The sequence below is a fragment of the Pyrus communis genome, chromosome 9 (assembly GCF_963583255.1).
Source record: "Pyrus communis chromosome 9, drPyrComm1.1, whole genome shotgun sequence".
Taxonomy (NCBI): domain Eukaryota; kingdom Viridiplantae; phylum Streptophyta; class Magnoliopsida; order Rosales; family Rosaceae; genus Pyrus; species Pyrus communis.
Window position 1 is genome coordinate 22,864,831 of NC_084811.1, and position 20,864 is coordinate 22,885,694.

A 20,864-nucleotide genomic window follows, 5' to 3' on the forward strand; every position below is an offset into this window, starting at 1 on the left:
CAAAAGACGTCTGCTTCAACATAATTCAATGATCTAAGTCAAGATTTTAGCATCGAGAAACTAGACTTCTGACAAATATCTTTGTGGTTCTCTTAGTAAGATGGTTTTGGAATTGTAGAGGGAGAATTTGTTTTTATTTTTTGTGTTATAAATGCCATGCAGATGAATGTATATATAAATTATATATGTTTGTTTGCAATAGGTATGAATATGGGATGGTCTTTTATGAGACATCTTAGATGAGTTTGTTGAATTAAGAATTAAATTAATTATTTAATGAATTTAATTATTTGCACACCCCAAAAAGCCCAAACCTAAGATTGAGCCTAATTTTACTCTTCATGTTCCATCACTTCAATCACTTTCTAAGAGGGACAAAACTTTATAAAGTCAGGAAACCTTTTGATGATGACCAATGTGGGACAATGAAATTTTTACTCAAAAAACTCCAACAGTTCTCTATGTCCTACTACATATAAAGTCATCACAAAGCCATTTAGTATTTCGGTCAAGTGCTATTCCTCTTTACTTGTAAGTAAGAAGTGTTTGGTTCGATTCTCGCCAAAAGGAGAATTTGAACCCGATTATTGCTAGTCCATTATAAGACTTAACCCACCTCTTAGTGTAGACAATATCGTTTGTTCATTAAAAAAAAAAACACAATATCAATCCAGGCCTTGCTCGTTTAAAATTGGTCTAGATAAAGCCTAGCCCTAAGACTTGGTCGGGCCAGCCCATAAACATAAACCGGTTAGTCGACCTTTTTGTTTATTGAGTGGGTTAGGAAGACAGACATCAGGGGTACTTACAACTTTTGCTTTTAATTTTCACGTTTGATTTTGATTAAACTTTTAACTCTCCGTTGTACCATCTTATTGTGATTCAATTAAACGCCATTCCAATAAAAAAAGAAAAATAAAAGTTTGGGATTGTACTTTATAGTTTTACCCTACTATTTTTTTGTTTTTTTTTGTCATATAATGTTACTATTCTAAGCTAGATTAATGATAATTTAAACTCAAGACGTAGTTGAAGAAATGCCTGATCAACCAAAATAATTCACCATCTATGCCATTAAACTTTTAATTCTCAACATAGCAAAACTTTAGAATCTTATTATTAGGATGGGCAACTTAGTGTTTCGATGGGTTAATATGAAGGGTAATTTTGAAAATTTGAAAATAAATAAGGGCATAATAGGAAGGAAATGTCTATTCTGATTATCCCTAACAATATGAAATTCAAATACCACCAAATTGTAGGAAATCCAATTCGAATTCCAAAATTTGCATGGGTCCCAACAAATATTTGATTTCTCAATACTTAGTAAACATTTGAGTATCCTGCAATTGGCATTCAATTCCGCCTTTTGATTTCGATTACCCCAAACGTGCCATTAGGGTAAACAAAAAAACTCCCAAAACGACAGCGTTCATAACGTAAAGCCCTAACCCCCACGACGCCGTTTGGCTTGATCCCCCTCTACCCCCACTCGCCCTAAACCCTCGCCGAGTTGCAGTCCCCGCTCTCAGTCCCCTTCTCCTTAAACCTCTAAACCCCAATCCCAGAGAAGAACCCAGACGCATATATACGCACACACGTATATATATATACACGCTCATCTCTCGTTGCATACGACCACCGCTGTCGTTCTGTGAAAATGGCACCGCCTTTCAAGAAACCTCAGGCCAAGAAGAAGCCCGGAGACGCTCCAAAGTTCAACAAGTCCTCCAAAAAACCGTTCAAACCAAACAAGGACCAAAACGACGACGTCAGGTCTGAAGCCGTCGCTTTGCAGCTCGAAGACGACGTCCCCGACTTCCCTAGAGGTTTGAACTTCTACAATTTATTTATTTTTATTCAATTTTGTGCTTTGTTATTTTAAATTATATTAGGAATTAAATGGTTTGTAAATTTTTGTTTTTAATTGAAGGGGGAGGAAGTGCTTTGAATCGACAAGAGCGGGATGAAATTCGGGCCGAAGTCGATGCTGAATTTGAGGCTGAGGAGCGGGAGCTGAAGAAGAGGAAGAAGAAGGGGATGCAGAAGAATAGTGTCGCAACGAAGGAGGACGATTTGGGGTCGCTTTTCGGTGACGGTATTTCTGGAAAGCTACCTAAATATGCAAACAAGATTACTATGAAGGTATCCTGAAAACATAAACCATTGTAATTTTTGGAAGAATGAAGAATCTACCTTAATTTTTGTTAAATTTTCAAATGTGTGTATATATGTATATGTATACCTCAGGTAAGATAAATGATGTTATTAGGCTCTGTGAAGTGAAGCCTTTTGTTATCGCCAAAGAATACTTACGAGCCATCCAAAAAGATTATATAAAGTACATTGTATATTTTTTCGAGTCAATGCATCATATGGTATTCTCAGTATTATTTTTGGTCAAAAGTTGTTGATGTACCATTCCTTTACGTCTGTCCAGAATATTTCTGCTGGAATGAAGGTCTGGGGAGTTGTCTCTGAAGTAAATGAAAAGGACCTTGTAATTAGTCTTCCAGGGGGATTGCGTGGATTAGTTCGAGCTTCTGAAGCTTTTGATCCTATTTTGGATGATGAAAATAAGGTAATAATAACTATTTTTTTCCTGTAATCTCATCGTTGTTATCATATTATATCCCATTTTTTAGTTGAAAATATTTTAATTTTTTTCTGAGCAATCTTTGTATTGTAATATTTACCAGGCTGTAGCAGATAGTCTCCTTCCTAGCGTATTCCATACTGGGCAGCTGGTATCTTGCATTGTATTGAAGTTAGATGAGGATAAGAACGAGAAAGGGAAAAGGAAGATCTGGCTTTCTTTGCGCCTATCTTCGTTGCACAAGGGCTTCACTTTGGAGTCTGTTCAAGAAGGCATGGTAAGATAATCTGATCACATAGTTTTTCATTTTCATTTCTTCTTATATCTAGCTTTTGCTTTTGATAAATGGTTTGAAAGCTTCTGAATCATAATATGAATTTCATAGTTTGATACAATGTAATAAGGTAACGAAGATAGCTGATACATCTCTAGTAGAAAAAAAGACATTATTGGTTATATTAGATATCAGTTTTCAACATGAAGCATTCTAGAAATATGCAGCAAGGGCAACCACATGAACGCAGACTAGCAATCTATTGCGGTGACTGTTCCATTTGTTTATTTGAAATGAGGCCAGTTCGGCTGTGCCTTTGGAAGGCATCACTGCTTTTAAAGTTGAATGCTGCTAATCTCTCTGTTTGGCTGATAAAGCAGACCTGATCTTTTCTAATTATTTATTTATTTTTTTCTCTACCATGTTAATTTTTTTTCTTTGTTATTTTTTAATTTCAGGTCCTTACTGCATATGTTAAAAGCATTGAAGACCATGGTTATATTCTCCATTTTGGTTTATCTTCATTTACGGGTTTTTTGCCAAAAAAGAATGAATCTGGTAAGTCCACATGTATAGGTTTATCCGTTTATGTGTACCAATTACTTTTAGTACCTTCTTCTTTACTCTTTCTAGCCCTATATAAATTTAAACCTACTCATTATTCTCTCAGAAGGTCCTTAAATAAGATCCTGAAGTGAGATCATATTTCCTGCTATTAGATCTGTTACATGGTGCGCCTAAGCTGTCCATATTTGATCTAAAGGTTGAGAAACATGACTATGTGAGGACCTGTATTTGTAGAAATATAATATTTACGTTTATGTTGTATGATTATTGACATTTTGCAAATGCCATGTAATTGATTAGAACTTTAGAAGTTAAGAACACTGTTGTGGTAAGAGCAAAAATAAGCAAGTCTAGGCTGCTTATGGGTGCTGATTAAGTACATGACAGTTCATAACTATCGAAGTAGTTGTAGAAATAATGAATTATAAATATTTACATTTATGTTGTATAATTATTTACTTTTTGAAATTGTCATGTAATTGATTAGAAGTTAAGAGCACTTTTGTAGCAAGAGTAAACGTAAACAAGTATAGGCTGCTTGTGGGTGCTGATTAAGTGCATAACAGTTCATAACTACCGAAAGGAGTTTCAGCCCAAAATCAATTGGTAATGGGTGGAGAAGCTCAAAATCTTTTTATCATTAGTATAATGCTTTCATTATTCTGTGTGGGATTCCACTCTAATCAATAAAAATATTTTTCTTCTTGTTGAAAAAGAAAAAGAAGTGAAGACGAATAGAATAGTTAGGGTGATTATATAAACAAGAAAACAAAAATAAGATGGATAGAGGTCATTAGGAAAAACATGCATGTAAGTTAAATGTAATATTTCCGAGGATTAGGTGGGTGAGACATGGCTCTTCTGTTATTGCTGTAGTATACCATATTCTGATGTTTGTAAAATGTTATGTCATAACTCTCGGTCTTCTGTACCAATAAAGAGTAAAAGGAGTGAACTTTCACATGCAACATCCAAAACTTTAGTATAAGATTCTGAAGTATTTTTTGAGGGTCACAGGATGGCTAATTGAATTTACAATAGATGAGGTTACATTTGCTTGTTTCTGTGTTCCTAATTTTTTGGTTTCTTAGAGGATCTTGGATAAATAATTAAACAGTTATCTTGTAATACTCCACAGAGAGTATAATTGCAAGAATCTGTATTTGTTTCATGTCTGAAATTCACAGTTGAGGTTTTTATGTGTTTTGTTCTATTTACCTATTATTATTCTAAATTTCATTTCTTTGTTCTCACTTGTTTTGGGATAAATTCTGACTAGCCATATGCTGCAGGTGTAATTTCTGATTTTGCTATTTAATATAAGAAATTTATTAGCTTTTCATTATGTTGTCTTTTCAGACACCAAGGAGATTCAACTGAAAGCTGGGCAACTACTTCAAGGTGCTGTTAAAAGTGTTGATAAAATCCGCAAGGTTGTGTATTTGAATTCTGACCCAGAAACCGTGTCAAAATGTGTGGTATGCCCCCCCGTGCTCTCATATGTTTTATGTTTCATTTTCACATTTTCCCTTCTTATTTATTATTATTTTTCCTTTCTGAAATCATATACAGACCAAGGATCTCAAGGGAATTTCAATTGATCTACTCGTTCCAGGCATGATGGTTAATGCTCGTGTGCTATCGACCCTTGAAAATGGGGTTATGTTATCATTTCTAACTTACTTTACTGGAACTGTAAGTTCTTATCTATGTATTCCTTTTATACGAGTTGCTTACACGAATCATATGAGCAAAAGATGACAGCAGGCTATGTCACTATGTGAATAAAATTTAGTTTTTTTCATGTTTTATGTACATTTCTTCATTTCAAATTTGCAGGTTGATTTATTCCATCTGCAAAATAGTTGCCCTACCATAAACTGGAAGGAGGAGTACAATCAACACAAGAAGGCAAGTGTTAAAATGCACGGTCAATTCATCTGAATAATTCTTACTTAGTGCCGCTAATGGTGTAATGGCAAATGGAAACATGAATATAATATGTATGTGCATTAACAGTGGACAGCATATACATGCATTTATATATATATATATTTATTTACATCTGATGCATGGTCTGTGACAACTCCTTAGTGTGGTGGCTTGATTTTGGTTCGCCCAAAAAACGAAGCTGCCTTCTGTTTTTCATTGGTCTTATCTGGTTTGGCTATAGTACAACATTAAAACTGCAAAAAGGAAATATCACAATGTTCATGTCTGTTGCAAGTTCTAGACCATGATCTTGTTGGACTAGATCATGTTCATGTTTGGCTATAGTACTCATTGGTCTTATCTGGTTTGCCCTCTTGTCAACTGTCTGTCCTCTCCTTGTATTATTTCTTTCATCTCTATGTTACAATATTTCTGTAAGTCATCCGTCTAATTTTTTCCTCGATTAAGTTTTATAAAAAAGGATGTAGATCTGAATACTATGTGATGATTTTACATCTTATGGTTATTTTTTTTTTTGCACGCATAATCTTCCAAGTACTGTTGATCTTGTGGTTTTTAGTAAGTTATTTAACGACTCCTCTTATCCAATTAATTTTGGTTTGATTGAGTACTCTGGGGTCTCGTTTGTTACTTCATTTCCTTTGAGTTGCGTGTTTCTAATTATTTGTAAATGCGTTTATACTATTTTGTTTTAGGTTAATGCTCGAATATTGTTTATTGATCCTACAACTAGAGCTGTTGGTTTGACGCTGAATCCACATCTTGTCCATAACAAGGCTCCTCCTTCAGTAAGTTATTTTGCATTCATAAATCTCTAATGTCTTGCACTTTATGCTCTGAGATAAAATTTTGGACTCAGAAGTTTATCTTTCCTTTTTAATTTTTTTTTATTGTGTGTTGCGCAGCGGTAGTCTGTAGTCCTATAACCTATCTGTGAACAAGATTTGACTTTGTATACTTAAATTTAGGATTGATGAGTCATTCCTGGTCCATATTACCATATGTGGGCACATGTTTTGGGTTTCACTTGTCTTGTTGGAAGCAGATGCTCAGCTGGGGTCCCTTTTAGTCTGTTTGTAGAATGATTTGTTTCTTCCATAAATTGATGCTCCAGTCGTTCATTATCAAACTTAGGATTGTTATACAACAACTGTTATTATGCTTTGTTTTTCGTTTAAAAATAGGCTAGCCATGGAGATATCTTTGGTCATCCGATATGAATTTAAAATTTGGGCTTTTCACATTTAAGTCCTTGATGAGATTAGGTCTAGAGAAAAATACTTCAAACTCAAATACTTTAGGAAAACACCCTTCTTACTTTGCAGTGCAATGGGAGGACACCAAGGCAATTTCTCAACTAAGAATCAATTGGATTATGTTCTTCTAATTTACTATTAATTTTTTTTCCCTTCAATCTATAGAGCTTCTGTTGAGTAACTATCAACATTGTGGACTGCTATCAAAACAGAGAAGTATCACCACTGCATGGAATTTTTTCCTGGAAAACATTTGTAGTTTTTTTTTTCTTTGGTACACACGGGGTTGAGAGAATAAGAAGATTAAATTTACCAAGTGTTTAGAATATTCGGACATTCTCCTTTTATTCTCTTCACCTCCTCTCCCACGCTCTCTCTTTTTCTCTGCCGCTATTGTGCCCATCTTATAACTGCTTGTGGAGGCTTTTTTTGTCAAAAACTAGTCCAGAAGGTCACTGGGAAAGAGAAGAACAACCACCCTTCTTGAGACTAACATCATTTGCTTTAATGTGTAGCTTGTTAAAATTGGAGACATATGTGATGACTCAAAAGTGGTGAGGGTCGACAAAGGATTGGGCCTTCTGCTTGAATTACCATCTACCCCGGTTTCAACTCCGGCATACGTTAGTGTACGTTCATTCTGTAGCCTTAATTGTGAGGCTACTTTTGCTTACATATTTGTTATCATATAGATGATGAATCTTTTTTTATTAATTGTCTTAATTATAGATATCTGATGTGGCTGAAGAGGATGCTCGAAAGCTTGAAAAAAAGTTCAAGCTAGGTAGTCGTGTTCGTGTCAGAATTCTTGGTTTTAGACACCTGGAAGGGCTTGCGACAGGGACTTTGAAGGTGATGTTTATATGTTGAACCTTGCTTCTGGTGACATATACTTGTTTGATTTTACACCTTGTGGCGTAGTGTATTGTAGAAAGGGAGCTGCAGAGCTTTTGCCTAAATGCCCATATTACCCTCGCTTGGAATGATCATTTACTAAATGACTTTGACATGAACTTTGAAGTTTAGGCTATTGTGCTGAAGAAGCCTGAGCCTAAGTGGCATCTAACATGTATCAAAAACATGTTTTGCAAACTTTGGTATACTTTTCCCTAAAATGTTGACTCTAAAACTCATTTAGCCATATGATGATATTAACCAATCTGAAGATTGATCTCAAGTTGTATGGCCAACTAAAGATGGATCTGCATCAGAGGACGGTCTCATCTCACTTTCAAATAAACTTATCTTGACGTACATATTTGAGTTGTCCACCATCGATCTAAGGAGGACTTTTTGGATTGACAGACCAAATAGGAACAATCTCTAGAGTCTTATGCAATGCTTAGGATCCCAGGGACAACTGGTTGATATAATTGTCAGCTAGTTTCTTATGTGCCAACTTCTCTTCAAGTTTAACATATGAAAGTGGATTATTCAGGAAAGAACAACTGAACCGAGTAATTTCTTATTTTCAGTATCTTGTATTTACCAAGTAGTGTTGCAATTAGAATATTTCTGATTTGGTTGGAATATTAGGTTGAGTTAGAGCCTCATCTTGTTTGTTTGAGTCAGATTTGATGAACCAGTTATCTAGTTTACCTCATTTTGTTTGCAGCTCCACAAAACTGGAAATTGTATTCTTCCATTTCGACAATAAATATTTTCTATATGTTAGTTGTAAATGCCACTGGTGGTGGTAACCCTCTTCCTGTTTTTGTTCACTGAAGGAGCCTTTTATTGTTAAGGTTCTTTGTGTTCTGTGTCATGCAAATTTTTTTGAGCTATATGTTGTGGATATCCTTGTGTCTTCTGAAGCAACCAAATTGCGCCTGTTTCTAACTGAACATAAGCAGATAGCTCTCTTTCTGTATCATTTCATACCCTAGCTTGATTTATACTTCCTTGGAAATTATGTATCACCATCTAGAAAAATTCAGGATTTACTCTCTCCCATTAAGACGATGCTGGTTATTCCATGTTTAGGTGTTGCCCTTACTGATTTACAAGTATGTCTATTGGATTTCTGTGAAGCAGGCCAGCGCTATGGAAGGGACAGTCTTTACTCATTCTGATGTCAAGCCTGGGATGGTGGTGAGAGGTAAAATCATAGCTGTGGACAGCTTTGGTGCTATCGTGCAATTTCCTGGTGGTGTGAAGGCACTTTGCCCTCTTACTCATATGTCTGAATTTGAAATTGCAAAGCCTGGAAAAAAATTTAAGGTATCTTATACGTGTACTCTTTTCGGCCATGATATATGTTCACTGGACTCTCCTATGGATTTTAGTTTTACAGGTCAATGATATTATAGTGATAATCGTTATCTGGAATTTAATTTTGAATCTTTTCATTCCATTTCCCATGTCACTCTGCAGATTGGAGCTGAACTTCTGTTCCGTGTGCTTGGTTGCAAGTCCAAGAGAATAACTGTTACACACAAGAAAACACTTGTATGTAATATTTTTGTTTTAAGTTTTGATTGTTCTATATTTTTTTCTTTGGTTGGCATAGTATCTTTCAATCTTCTACAAATAGTATTCATCTGGTTGATTTACAGGTGAAATCGAAACATGGGATTGTTAGTTCATATGCTGAGGCTGCTGACGGATTAATCACCCATGGGTGGATAAGAAAGATTGAAGAACATGGATGCTTTGTCCATTTTTACAATGGAGTCCAAGGATTTGCTCCAAGGTAAGGCCCTGACCACGTAGCTTGCAGTCTAAATAATCTCTTGACTTGAATGATGATCGTAATAAATGTTAGTCTATACTCTATATTTTGGTATATGGAATACGTCTTCTTATTTTGCAGTGTTAATCTTACTTGCATGTGTTGTTTTCCTGTCTTGTTGGTGGATTTCTTACCATAGATGATTCATTTCCTCAGCATAGATGTTTCTTTATATACATTTGTTGGCAATGTACTCATTGCTATGACCAGCTTAAATCTAAGGCTCAACCAATGGAAGGCTAGTACTTTTCTTTGGTGTTGAAGTTCAGGCACTTGCTCGACATGATTTAATTGAGCATTTAAACTGTACCTGAAGGCATGTGCATGTTAATACAGGGAAAGGCTAAGTAAAAGAAAGTTGTATTTCTTGTATCTTTAGTCTACAGAAGACTGTATGATCTGTGATCGGAATTACTCATATTTGTTTGACAAGGGAGATGAATGTATTGCATATATACAATCTATGGAAAGGTTTCTAGTTCATATATGAACATTCTAAATGAATGTCTTCCAATTGTTGTAAGTTTTTCCTTCAGTTTAAATATGGACATAGCCAAAGTAAGGGGATTTTCCTCTTGGCTATTGATTGGAAGTAAGATATCATTTATTTGACACGAAGATGTCAAAGTAAGGTGTAGCATGCATATCTTTGTTCTCCGTTTCTATTTATTCAATTAATGTTCTTAGAAGTCTTGGAAGTGACACATTGTTAAATACACCAAATCATTAAAATTGTCGGTTTATTTATGCAGAACATTAACTATTTGGTTTTTGTTTGTGTGGTATGTTTTGATTTTATTTTTATTTTTAATTGTACTCACATTTGTTTGTTATTGATTAATTGTTCTTATTTGAAACCAGATCTGAACTCGGATTGGAAACAGGATCTGACCCAAGTTCAATGTATCATGTTGGGCAAGTTGTCAAATGTAGAGTTATCAATTCCAATCCTACATCAAGGCGGATCAAACTTAGCTTCGTAATTAGGCCTCCAAGGTTTGTTTCCTTATGCTATGACTTATTTATTTATTTATTTTATCAACTTCTATGCACTTATTTGTGAGTTTTGCTTGGTTTTACTTTTGGGAGTGAATTCAAATGCCCTAATGTATTGTCTATTTTCAGAAAAATGTAAAAAACTCAAATGCTTTAATGTATCTATGCCTCTGAAATGTTAAAAGTATTTCCAGTTAGCTGTATGCTGTAGTTAGATCCTTGATGGCTTTAATGATTTAGATTTATATAGTGGGTTATGTTTTCAAATTTTTAAGACCAGAGCATTAAGTTTGAGTTTCAATTACCAAAGAAGAAGACAAGCCTGAATATTTGTTCTGCTGATATGATTGGATTTGAATTGACAGGGTTTCTGAGGATGATGACAAGCCTCAATATTTGTTCTGCTGATATGATTGGATTTGAATTGACAGGGTTTCTGAGGATGATGTAGCCAAGTTGGGTTGCCTTGTTTCTGGAGTTGTTGATCGAGTAACCCCCAGTGCTATTTATGTTAATGGAAAAGGTTACTCGATGGGAACAATTTTTACCGATCACTTGTCAGATCACCACGGTATATATTTATTTGCATTGATATTGATTATTTTGGTCTCTTGTTTGGTGCTCTCATTCTATCTCTTGCTATGCAGGGCTTGCTGCTTTGATGAGGTCAGTTTTGAAGCCTGGATATGAATTTGATCAATTGTTAGTGCTAGGTATGAGAACTTCATCACCCTTATTGACTATTGATCTCTCTCTCTCTCTCTCTCTCTCTTTCATCATTTTTGTTTTTATTTTTATACTTATTAAACCGACAATTAGAGAAAGTATTTTGAAATTTATTCTTTTACCTTTCCCTAAAATATTTCATGGACAAACAAAACAATAGTAAGAGAACAGTGAGAAGGGTGGATCTATGTGGGCTTAAAAAGGACACATTGGATTTAATGGAAGAATGTATGGGAAATGTTAAATAGAGGTGGAATTTTCTTCTAAAAGTTTTTATATTTGACGCATTTGTTCCCTGTATGAAATCTTTTTTTGTATTATTAATTAGTTCATAACCTTTTTCATGTTCCAATTGATTCGGGATCCTTTATCTCCAGCTTCATATCTTTTCCTATAGTTTTTTTCTTTCTTACATATCTGATCTTGGAGTGTCTAATTTAAAATTGTATTCATTTATTATTTCTGCGGTCTCTTATTCGTTGTGACAATTTTCTCTTTGGCTATTTCAATTTGGTATTCTCAATGCAATTTTCAATTTCTTACAGTTGGATGAAATCAATATCTTCTTTGATGACTTCTAATCTTGAAATTGTCTTGGATTGATGTAGACATTGAAGGGAACAATTTGATCCTTTCTGCAAAATATTCTTTGATTAATTCAGTTCAGCAGCTTCCCTCAGAACTCAGTCAAGTTCATCCTAACTCGGTAGTACATGTAAGCACCTGAAGTTTTCGATGTGTATGGAATGTTATTCTTTTGTGGGAACACTTTGTTCAAGTTATGTATAGTTGTTTATTGGTTGAAATGATTGCTTAGTACTTACAAGTGACAATTTTTGCTGTTTGATCGAACTAGGGCTACATTTGTAACTTAATTGAAACTGGGTGTTTTGTTCGCTTTCTTGGGCGTTTGACTGGTTTCTCCCCCAGGCATAAGGTTAATTTCTTCCCCTTCAAGTTTTCCATATTCTTCCCCTCTACCTCTGTTACATCTGAATCCAATAATTTTTTTCTTCTTCATTTTGTAGGCAATGGATGACCCTAAAGCTGATCTTTCAGAAACCTATTTCATTGGACAATCTGTTCGCAGTAATATACTAAATGTGGGTGAACTGTTTGAGACAAATTTTTTAAATTTATATTTGCTACGAGACTAGGAAGTGGCAATCAGATCCTTTAACTACTTATTTCCTCCCCAGGTCAGTAGCGAATCAGGTCGAATAACACTGTCGTTGAAGCAGTCATCTTGCTCTTCAACAGATGTGTCCTTTATTCAGGAGTATTTTATGTTGGAGGAGAAGGTAATGAACATCGGCACCGTTCTAAATTGAGTTGTCTTGAGTTGGTTTAATAGCTGTTTGTTCTCGAGTTATCTTCTTTAATTGATTATATTCCTATGTTAATTTTTATATGTTGTTTCATATGTATTCCATATTACGTAATTGTAAATTACATTGCAGAATGCTTTATTAAGATTTTGTTTCTATATTGTTTTCCTATAGTTCTAACCCTTGAAAGTGCTCCTTTTGGTGCAGATTGCTACGCTGCAACTGTTAGACTCAAAAGAATCCAAGTCAAATTGGTCAGAAGGATTTACAATTGGCAGTGTTGTTGAGGGAAAAGTACAGGAGGTAAAGGATGTTGGAGTTGTTGTCAGCTTTGAGAAATATAATGACGTCTTTGGTTTCATCACACACTACCAATGTAAGTTATTTCACTGATGGTTTGGTCAATTATTTGTTTTCTTAATTTTTTTCAGACAGTAATAAAATTCTATCTTTTTCCATTGTAATCTCTGCAGTAGGTGGGACCGTTGTAGAAACAGGCTCCAGCGTTCATGCAGTTGTACTTGATGTTGCCAAGGTGGAGCACCTTGTTGATTTATCTATGAAACAAGAGTTCACTAATAAATTCAAAGAAAGTTCTGACAAGAAAAGTCATAAGAAGGTTAAATGCTTTCCTTGTATATCTTCGAATTTTCTATTTTGATGTGTAAACTTAGTAATGAATCTGAGAGTAGTCTTTCGTAAAAAACTTATTTCTCACTAGTGAAGATTTTCATCATTCTCTGTTGTTGCGTTTTACGTTGTTGTAACTTCTAGCTTTCTTGTTTTGCTCTACTTTTTTTAAATATTGATTTCAGAAACGAAAAAGTGAAGCATTGGATGACCTGGAGGTACATCAGACAGTAAATGCAATTGTTGAGATTGTGAAGGAGAATTACCTGGTAAGTTTTGTAGTTAATCTAAGTTGTACCTTATATTTTGATTGGCACACATGTTCACCTCTTATTTATTTGATTTTTATATTCTTCATCGCAGGTTCTGTCAATCCCCAAGTATAATTATGCTGTAGGATATGCATCAATCTCTGACTACAATACTCAAAAAGTTCCTCAGAAACAGTTTTTGAATGGACAAAGGTGATCATGGTCTTGATTATCTGACATTTTTTTCTTTGGTTCTATATTCAATGTGTTTGTTGTCGCATATGGCTTTGAAAGATTGTGGTCTTGTTGTCTTAAAGAAATAGGCCAGCAATATGTATAATAGTTTCTCTTAATGCAGTGTTGATGCCACTGTTATGGCTCTTCCAAGCCCTACAACAACAGGTAGGTTGCTTTTACTACTTAAATCTATAAGTGAGTCCGAGACATCCAGTTCAAAACGGGCAAAGAAGAAGTCCAGCTATAAAGTGGGATCTATGGTTGAGGCAGAGGTAATATTCGTTTCTGGTGATTTTGTTTACAACTTGCTGCTGTTCTTCAATTGTATTGAGTTATCATGAGCTTTGGTTTTTTGTTGTTGTATTTGTTACATATTTATAAATAAACAAAAAATATCTTTTTGACTATTGTGTACTCATTGCTCTCATCACCTGGTGTCACCATCCAGATTACGGAAATAAAGCCTCTTGAACTAAGATTGAAATTTGGAATTGGCTTTCATGGGCGGGTTCACATTACAGAGGTACATCTTACGAATTCTTTGATTTAAGCCTTTTTAATTTTAATTTGTAATTTTGTATGCATTCACCCATCATATGCATGTTATTTCAGTGTTCCTAATTGTTGTCTGATACAACTACTTCCCTGATCCCCATTTGTGCAGGTAAATGATGAGTTTCTGGAAGATCCATTTAATAACTTCAGAATTGGGCAAACAGTGGCTGCAAAGATCGTTGCCAAGACCAATTATTCAGATAACAACAAAACGAGCTACCAGTGGGATCTTTCCTTGAAATCTACAATGCTAACCGGTAACTTGCATCTAATACATTTTTATTACACTGGTCTGTTTCTTTAGATTGTGATTTCTTGCACTATCTGATTGTTTGTTAAAATTTACCAATGCTACTCTAAGCATCCTCTTTAACGGAAGTTTATATTCTCTTCTTGCAAACAAGAAAATGTGTATCTTAATTGTAGTTATTCTATGGAGTATAAAATCTTGGGTCATAGCCTAAGCAACTCTTGTTCTGAGGAATTTCCTCAGCTTCTATGATACTGTCAATTATATTCAGCTGCTCTAGCTGTACTTATTCCTGGGATACCTTCCTTATGTGATGTTCAGCACCATGAGCATAATTGGCTGTGTTGAAGTTTAGTAGTCATCATCTCATGGATATTACTTGATAGCATAATGCAACTGTGATGTCAAAACTTGTTAGATTCAATCAATTGAAAAGAAATGGTTAAAATTTTTATATAGGTTTGTTCTTTTTATCTGGTTGAAGCTTCTAGGTCATGACATTTTTCTTCTGGAAATTCTATGTCCATTCAGATTGCTTGACTACTCTTAATTATTTAATTAATGGTGTTCTGGCTAAGTCTTGTTTCATTTATCTTACCTACTTGTTCCTCAATCGTTATTTGTCTTATTTTGAATTTGCAATTTCATTTCAGGTTCCTGTGAAATAGGGGAAAAGATTATAACTGAAGATCTTGATTTCTCAACTGGGCAATGTGTCTCTGGTTATGTTTATAAAGTGGATGGTGAATGGGTCTGGTTGACAATATCTCGAAGTGTTAGGGCTCAGCTTTTTGTTCTCGACACTGCTTGTGAGCCTAGTGAACTTCAAGACTTTCAGAAACGCTTTCACCTGGGAAATGCTGTATCTGGTTATGTCTTAAGTGTTAACAGGGAGAAAAAGCTATTGCGCCTGGTTCTGCATCCTTTTTCTCCCATCTCTGATAAAACTGTTGATCATGGGGTTCCAAAGATGGATGATCCACACATTAAGATTATGAATGAGAATGTAACTGCTCATATTCGCGAGGGACATGTTATAGGTGGGAGAATAATTAAAAAACTTCCAGGTGTTAGTGGAATGACTGTGCAAATTGGACCCCATCTTTATGGCAGGGTCCATTATACTGAACTTTACGACTCATGGGAGTCTGACCCATTGTCTGGATATCATGAAGGGCAATTTGTCAAATGCAAGGTCCTTGAACTTGTCCGCTCTGTGAAGGGAACTTTTCACATTGATTTGTCTTTGCGCGCTTCTTTAGTTGGCGGGCTCAGTCCAGATTCTGTGGAACCCCAGGATGACACGTAAGTCATGGCCTTCATCGCCAAAGTAACATAGAAGCAATGGACTTTTATTAAAACCGTTGTTGCTCATCGTGTTAATAAGTTGCATATTTAATTCATCTCTGGAGCATGAATTGTCCAAAATACTTATTTTTAACCTTATGTTCTCGTATGCTTGCAGTCTAGAATTTTATTGCTGTACGTTCTCTTGATGAAGGATATGCATGTAAACGATGTAATGCACATAATGAATAGGGTAGTGTGAGTTTACATGTGCCACACTGATGGCGTTCTTTGAAGCATCTTGGAAATTATTTTCAGTCATGATGAGTTATCATGTACTACAAAATCACGACATGTTCTATTAGTTTTTGTTTGACAGCTGCTGTTCACACTTCTAGTTTGTCATCATGCACTACAAAATCTATATTTAATTATTTCAACACATACACAGATGTGTGCAGAATGACAAACTGGGAATGTGAATAACATTTTATTTTGATATGCTTAACAAACTTTTACTTTGGCATTGTCACTTAAAAATTTTGCAATTAAGATTGGCTTTCTTCGGTTTTCACTGTTTGTTGCTTGCTTTGGCTCTTGCTTTCTCTGTTTTGCTACTAAACAGTAATATTTTTTCTGTTCAGACATTCTCAATCCAAACATGTGGAAACGATCGAAGATCTTAATCCTAACATGATGGTTCAGGTGTTCAAGATTTTCTCTCTGTCAAAGCTTTACTTGCAAGTTTCTTATTTTTATGTACTCTGATTTAATTAGGATATCGTAGTGTCATATTTGGCTCATGATTATTCTTGAATGATAGGGTTATGTGAAAAATATAACACCAAAAGGATGTTTTATTTTGCTTTCGCGGAAGCTTGATGCGAAAATTCTCGTCTCCAATTTATCCGATGGATATGTTCAAGATCTCGAAAAGGAGTTCCCAGTTGGAAAGCTTGTAACTGGCAGGCAAGTAATTTTTTTTTCCCATGTTGAAAAAAAAGTTCCATTTATTGATAGAATTCAATTCAGCGATGCACTGTTACTAAGACGCTATGGTGCAGGGTTTCATCTGTGGAGCCATTATCGAAGCGAGTTGAAGTCACCTTGAAGTCATTGAACGCAAGCAGTGTGCCAAAGTTTGGAAGTGATAATTTGGATAGCTTGCATGTTGGAGATGTTATCTCTGGCAGGGTAAAAAGGATGGAGTCATATGGTTTATTCATCACGATTGACAACACAAATGTGGTAATGGATGAGTCACATCAAGCAAAGTTCACTTTTTATATCTATTTATATGTCTCTGTGTGTCATTTGCCCAATGTTTTTCCTCAATGACTACATATATGGATTTTGATATCATTCCATTTTCTGTTTAAGCATCCTTTGATGAGCAACGTATGCTTGCAAATTTAAAAATAGAAAGCAAAGTTCTTTGTAATAAATTTCTCTCTTTTGTTATACATGTGGGAATGCATTTATAATTCGTGTACCTCTTTTCATTGAAAGGATTTCAAGTTTTTTTTTTTTTTTTTTTTTGTGCTTAGGTTGGACTATGCCATGTGTCGGAGCTTTCAGAAGATAAACTTGACAGTATTGAAACTAAATACAAAACAGGAGAGAGGGTGACAGCAAAAGTATTGAAGGTATTGTTTATCTATTATGGTTGTGAAAATTCCTACTCTTGGACAGTTGTTTTTTTATCTTTTTATAATTTATGCGATCTTTTTAACTACATAACACTGAGCTTATGAGAACATTTATATGAAAATACTTTTACCTCTATCTGAGGTAATTTCACATTGTGTTTTTGGTTCACTCTGTTTCTGTTGACACATTACCTTAAATAAAAAATTGTTTGGCTCCCCAGAAGAAAAGTGTGTTGTCATAAATAATTGTTCTGTTTACACATTTCATTAACTATAATGTTATGCATTCATGACAACTGTAGAGTTAATTATTCAACTTCTTTTACCAGGTGGACAAAGGGAGGCACCGAGTTTCTCTTGGGATGAAGGATGTTTATATCATGGACAATGATGACCTTGAGATGCTCTCAGAACAAGATCCTGATGAAACCATTGTGGAGAATGTTCTTACGGATGTTACTATGTCAGAAATATGTCCCGAAAGCAATTCATTTTTTACCCAGGACATGGATGTCAATAGTAAAAATGCAGAATCCCAATTTCTTGCACAAGTAGAATCTAGAGCTTTTGTTCCTCCGCTTGAAGTCACTCTTGATGACATAGACCAATTCGACAGTGAAGATAAAGAGCATCTTGATGTAGGCACTGTCAAGGAAAAGAAAATGCAGCCGACAAAGAAAAAAGCTAAGGAAGAGAGGTTGGGTTTTTATTTGTGTGTTTCCCTTTTCCTTATTTTCTAAGGCTGTCAACACACTCCTCACTTACCCTTCTGGTTCTAATTGGAAACAATTTTTTTTCAGGGAGCGCGAGATAAGGTCTGCCGAGGAAAGACTATTGGCAAATGATATACCCATAACTGATGAGGAATATGAGAAACTAGTTAGAACTTCTCCAAATAGCAGTTTTGTCTGGATAAAATATATGGAATTTGTGCTCTCTACATCTAATGTTGAGAAGGCACGCTCAATTGCTGAAAGGTACTCTTTGCAAAAAACACGCATTGCTTATATGCTAATGGGACAGTCATGCTTCTGGAATAATCATATAAATATTGCATGCTACTTGACCTGATATTTGGATAATTAATCTAGTTATGTAGTTTGCTATAGGGTTTGAAAACCTGTGTTTCGGGTACGGAACAAGAGGTTTCTGGTATGCTTAAAAGAAGTTTTGTAAAATAAGATTGTCATAGATGCTAAACTTGTTTGAACGAACTATTGTAGGCACTTATAACTGAACCAAAAGTTCCTGGTATATTTGGTGCTTATAACATTTGCTCTTAGTTCTTTAATGCGTGTCTGAGACACTACGTGTAGATATGTGCTGCTTATAATAATCCGTGTTTACATAATTAAGCTTGAAGGATTCTCTTTTCTCTCTGAAGGGCTCTGGCAACGATAAAGTTGGACAAAGAGACTGAGAAGGAGAAACTCAATGTTTGGGTGGCTTATTTCAATTTGGAAAACAAATACGGAAGTCCTCCAGAGGTAATAAAGTAGTAAAAGCAATCCTCGTCTTTCTTATGTGGATATGAAGCCCTTTAACCTGCTTTTTTTTTTTTTCTTTTTTTTTTTCTCTTTCCTTCAGGAAGCTGTAAAGAAAGTCTTTCAAAGAGCAGTACAGTGTAATGATTCCAAAACAGTTCATTTAGCACTTTTAGGACTCTATGAAAGGACTGAGCAACACAGGTTGGCTGATGAGCTACTTGATAAAATGACAAGGAAGTTCAAGACTTCCTGCAAGGTAGTGATTTCCTACATTTTTGTTCTCCTATATGGGTATACACGTGAGTGTGTAAAGGTTCAAAGGCTCTTTTGATGTATAAACAATATATTGATACTGAATGGACTTGTAGGTTTGGCTAAGGCGGGTAAAGCTGCTCTTAATCCGAAAGCAGGATGGGATTCAGGATGTTCTCAGTCGTGCTGAGAAAGTCCTTCCTAAGCATAAGCTTATCAAATTCAATTCCCAGACAGCTATCCTTGAGTTTAAATGTGGAGAACCCGAGAGAGGACGATCCATGTTTGAGAATATTTTGCGGAATTACCCTAAGAGAACAGACTTGTGGAGCGTCTACCTTGATCAAGTAAATGCCCATTTTCTAGCACTTGAGTATTAATTCATTTGTTGTGTCAAATTCAAGGCGGTAATTTACACTCTTTTGTACCACCGTGGCAGGAAATTCGACTTGGAAATAGCGATCTGATTCATGCACTATTTGAGAGGGCAACTAGTTTGAGCCTCCCAGCAAAAAAGATGAAGGTGTGTACGATTATATTCCCCTTTAACTGAGAATGTTTTGACTTTGTCTCCTGTTAGAGCTTATATGGGTGCTTCATTTCTGGATTTGCAGTTCTTATTTAAAAAGTATCTGGCGTATGAGAAATCGCAAGGCGATGAAGAAAAGATCGAGTATGTGAAACGGAAGGCAATGGAGTATGTGGAGAATACAGTAGCTTGATATCAATTGTTCCTCTTACTCAGAATGCTAACCAAATTTGCTGTTGGCCGCGTACACGAGAGATGGGGGATGGCCGATTTATTGTCATCGTGACGATCATAGTTCGCCCAACTTGCAATGTCGTTTCAGCTCAATGCGGAGGCTACATGGCAGGATGTAGAATGGTACCATGGATGAAACATTGAGAGATTTGAAGACTAATTGTCCCAACGTTGTAAGAAATAACTGACAACTATGTAAGATTTACGTTGGAAAGATTTTGGCGCTCTTGTTTTTTGTTGAAACTGAAACTTATCATTTTTGTTACCGGTGGCGGAGTTTTGATCTCAATTGTAACCCTTGGGAATTGTAAGTTAATAGAATTCTTCGGTTGAGAGTTTTCTAGTGAATTTGTCTGTGTTTTTGTTTTTGGTAAGAAGATTCAATATCCGACAATTTTACTAACATAATTCTTCGGTTGAGTAGTTTTTTAGATTTCATACAACCGACTCATTTAGTGAGAGAAGACTTTGTTGTTGTTGTATTGATAATTGCTAAGTTGGCGATGTAACTCTAATAACAAAATGCATATCTTTTTGAAAACCTTAGTTTGATGAGAAGACTTAGGGCTGGTTTGGTATTGCTGTGCTTTGAAAAAAAGCTGCTGTGAGAATAAGCGGCTGTGCTGTGAGAATAAGCGGCTGTGAAATAAAGCAGCAAAGTGTTTGGTAAATTTTTTTGTAAAAGTGCTTTTGGAAAAAAAAAAGCAGTATGATAGTGTTTGGTAAACTTTTTTGTAAAACAGCTGTGACTGTGTGAAATGACCAAAAAGGGTATAATACTAGATGTGCTATTAATTTAATTTTCTTAACAAATAAAAGTGAATTACTAAATATATTTTATTTTTAGAAGAAAAATATTTATAAACTTTATCTTAAATATTAATTAGTATGACAAACTACTTTAATAAAAATATTTTAGAGTGAATAGCTAGGATTCATTAGTACAATATTGTTAATGTACTTGAAAGTAGTCTAATTAGATGCATTCATCAAACTTGTCACTATTCTATTTCTTAATGCCTCTATCTCATGTGATCCTTCAACTTGATAATTTTGATATTCATCATCATCATCAT

At 35.1% G+C, this 20,864-nt stretch overlaps 1 protein-coding gene across 1 annotated transcript; it reads left to right on the forward strand.

Moving 5' to 3' along the window:
• The first annotated feature begins 1,483 nt into the window (after positions 1-1,483).
• On the forward strand, positions 1,484-20,156 carry LOC137744791 (rRNA biogenesis protein RRP5). The gene is made up of 40 exons (XM_068484588.1): positions 1,484-1,829; positions 1,934-2,145; positions 2,441-2,581; positions 2,700-2,873; positions 3,329-3,428; positions 4,797-4,915; positions 5,010-5,132; positions 5,277-5,348; positions 6,086-6,178; positions 7,162-7,275; positions 7,376-7,498; positions 8,681-8,866; positions 9,020-9,094; positions 9,202-9,338; positions 10,239-10,373; positions 10,805-10,944; positions 11,021-11,086; positions 11,708-11,814; positions 11,956-12,036; positions 12,128-12,202; positions 12,299-12,400; positions 12,635-12,803; positions 12,901-13,046; positions 13,243-13,326; positions 13,421-13,521; positions 13,667-13,817; positions 13,994-14,068; positions 14,210-14,357; positions 15,004-15,655; positions 16,282-16,342; positions 16,461-16,606; positions 16,702-16,885; positions 17,185-17,283; positions 17,616-17,983; positions 18,087-18,263; positions 18,671-18,773; positions 18,874-19,029; positions 19,142-19,372; positions 19,465-19,548; positions 19,640-20,156. The coding sequence occupies exons 1-40, from the start codon at positions 1,661-1,663 to the stop codon at positions 19,745-19,747; spliced, it is 5,787 nt and encodes a 1,928-aa protein (XP_068340689.1). The 5' UTR covers positions 1,484-1,660; the 3' UTR covers positions 19,748-20,156.
• Positions 20,157-20,864: the final 708 nt, after the last annotated feature.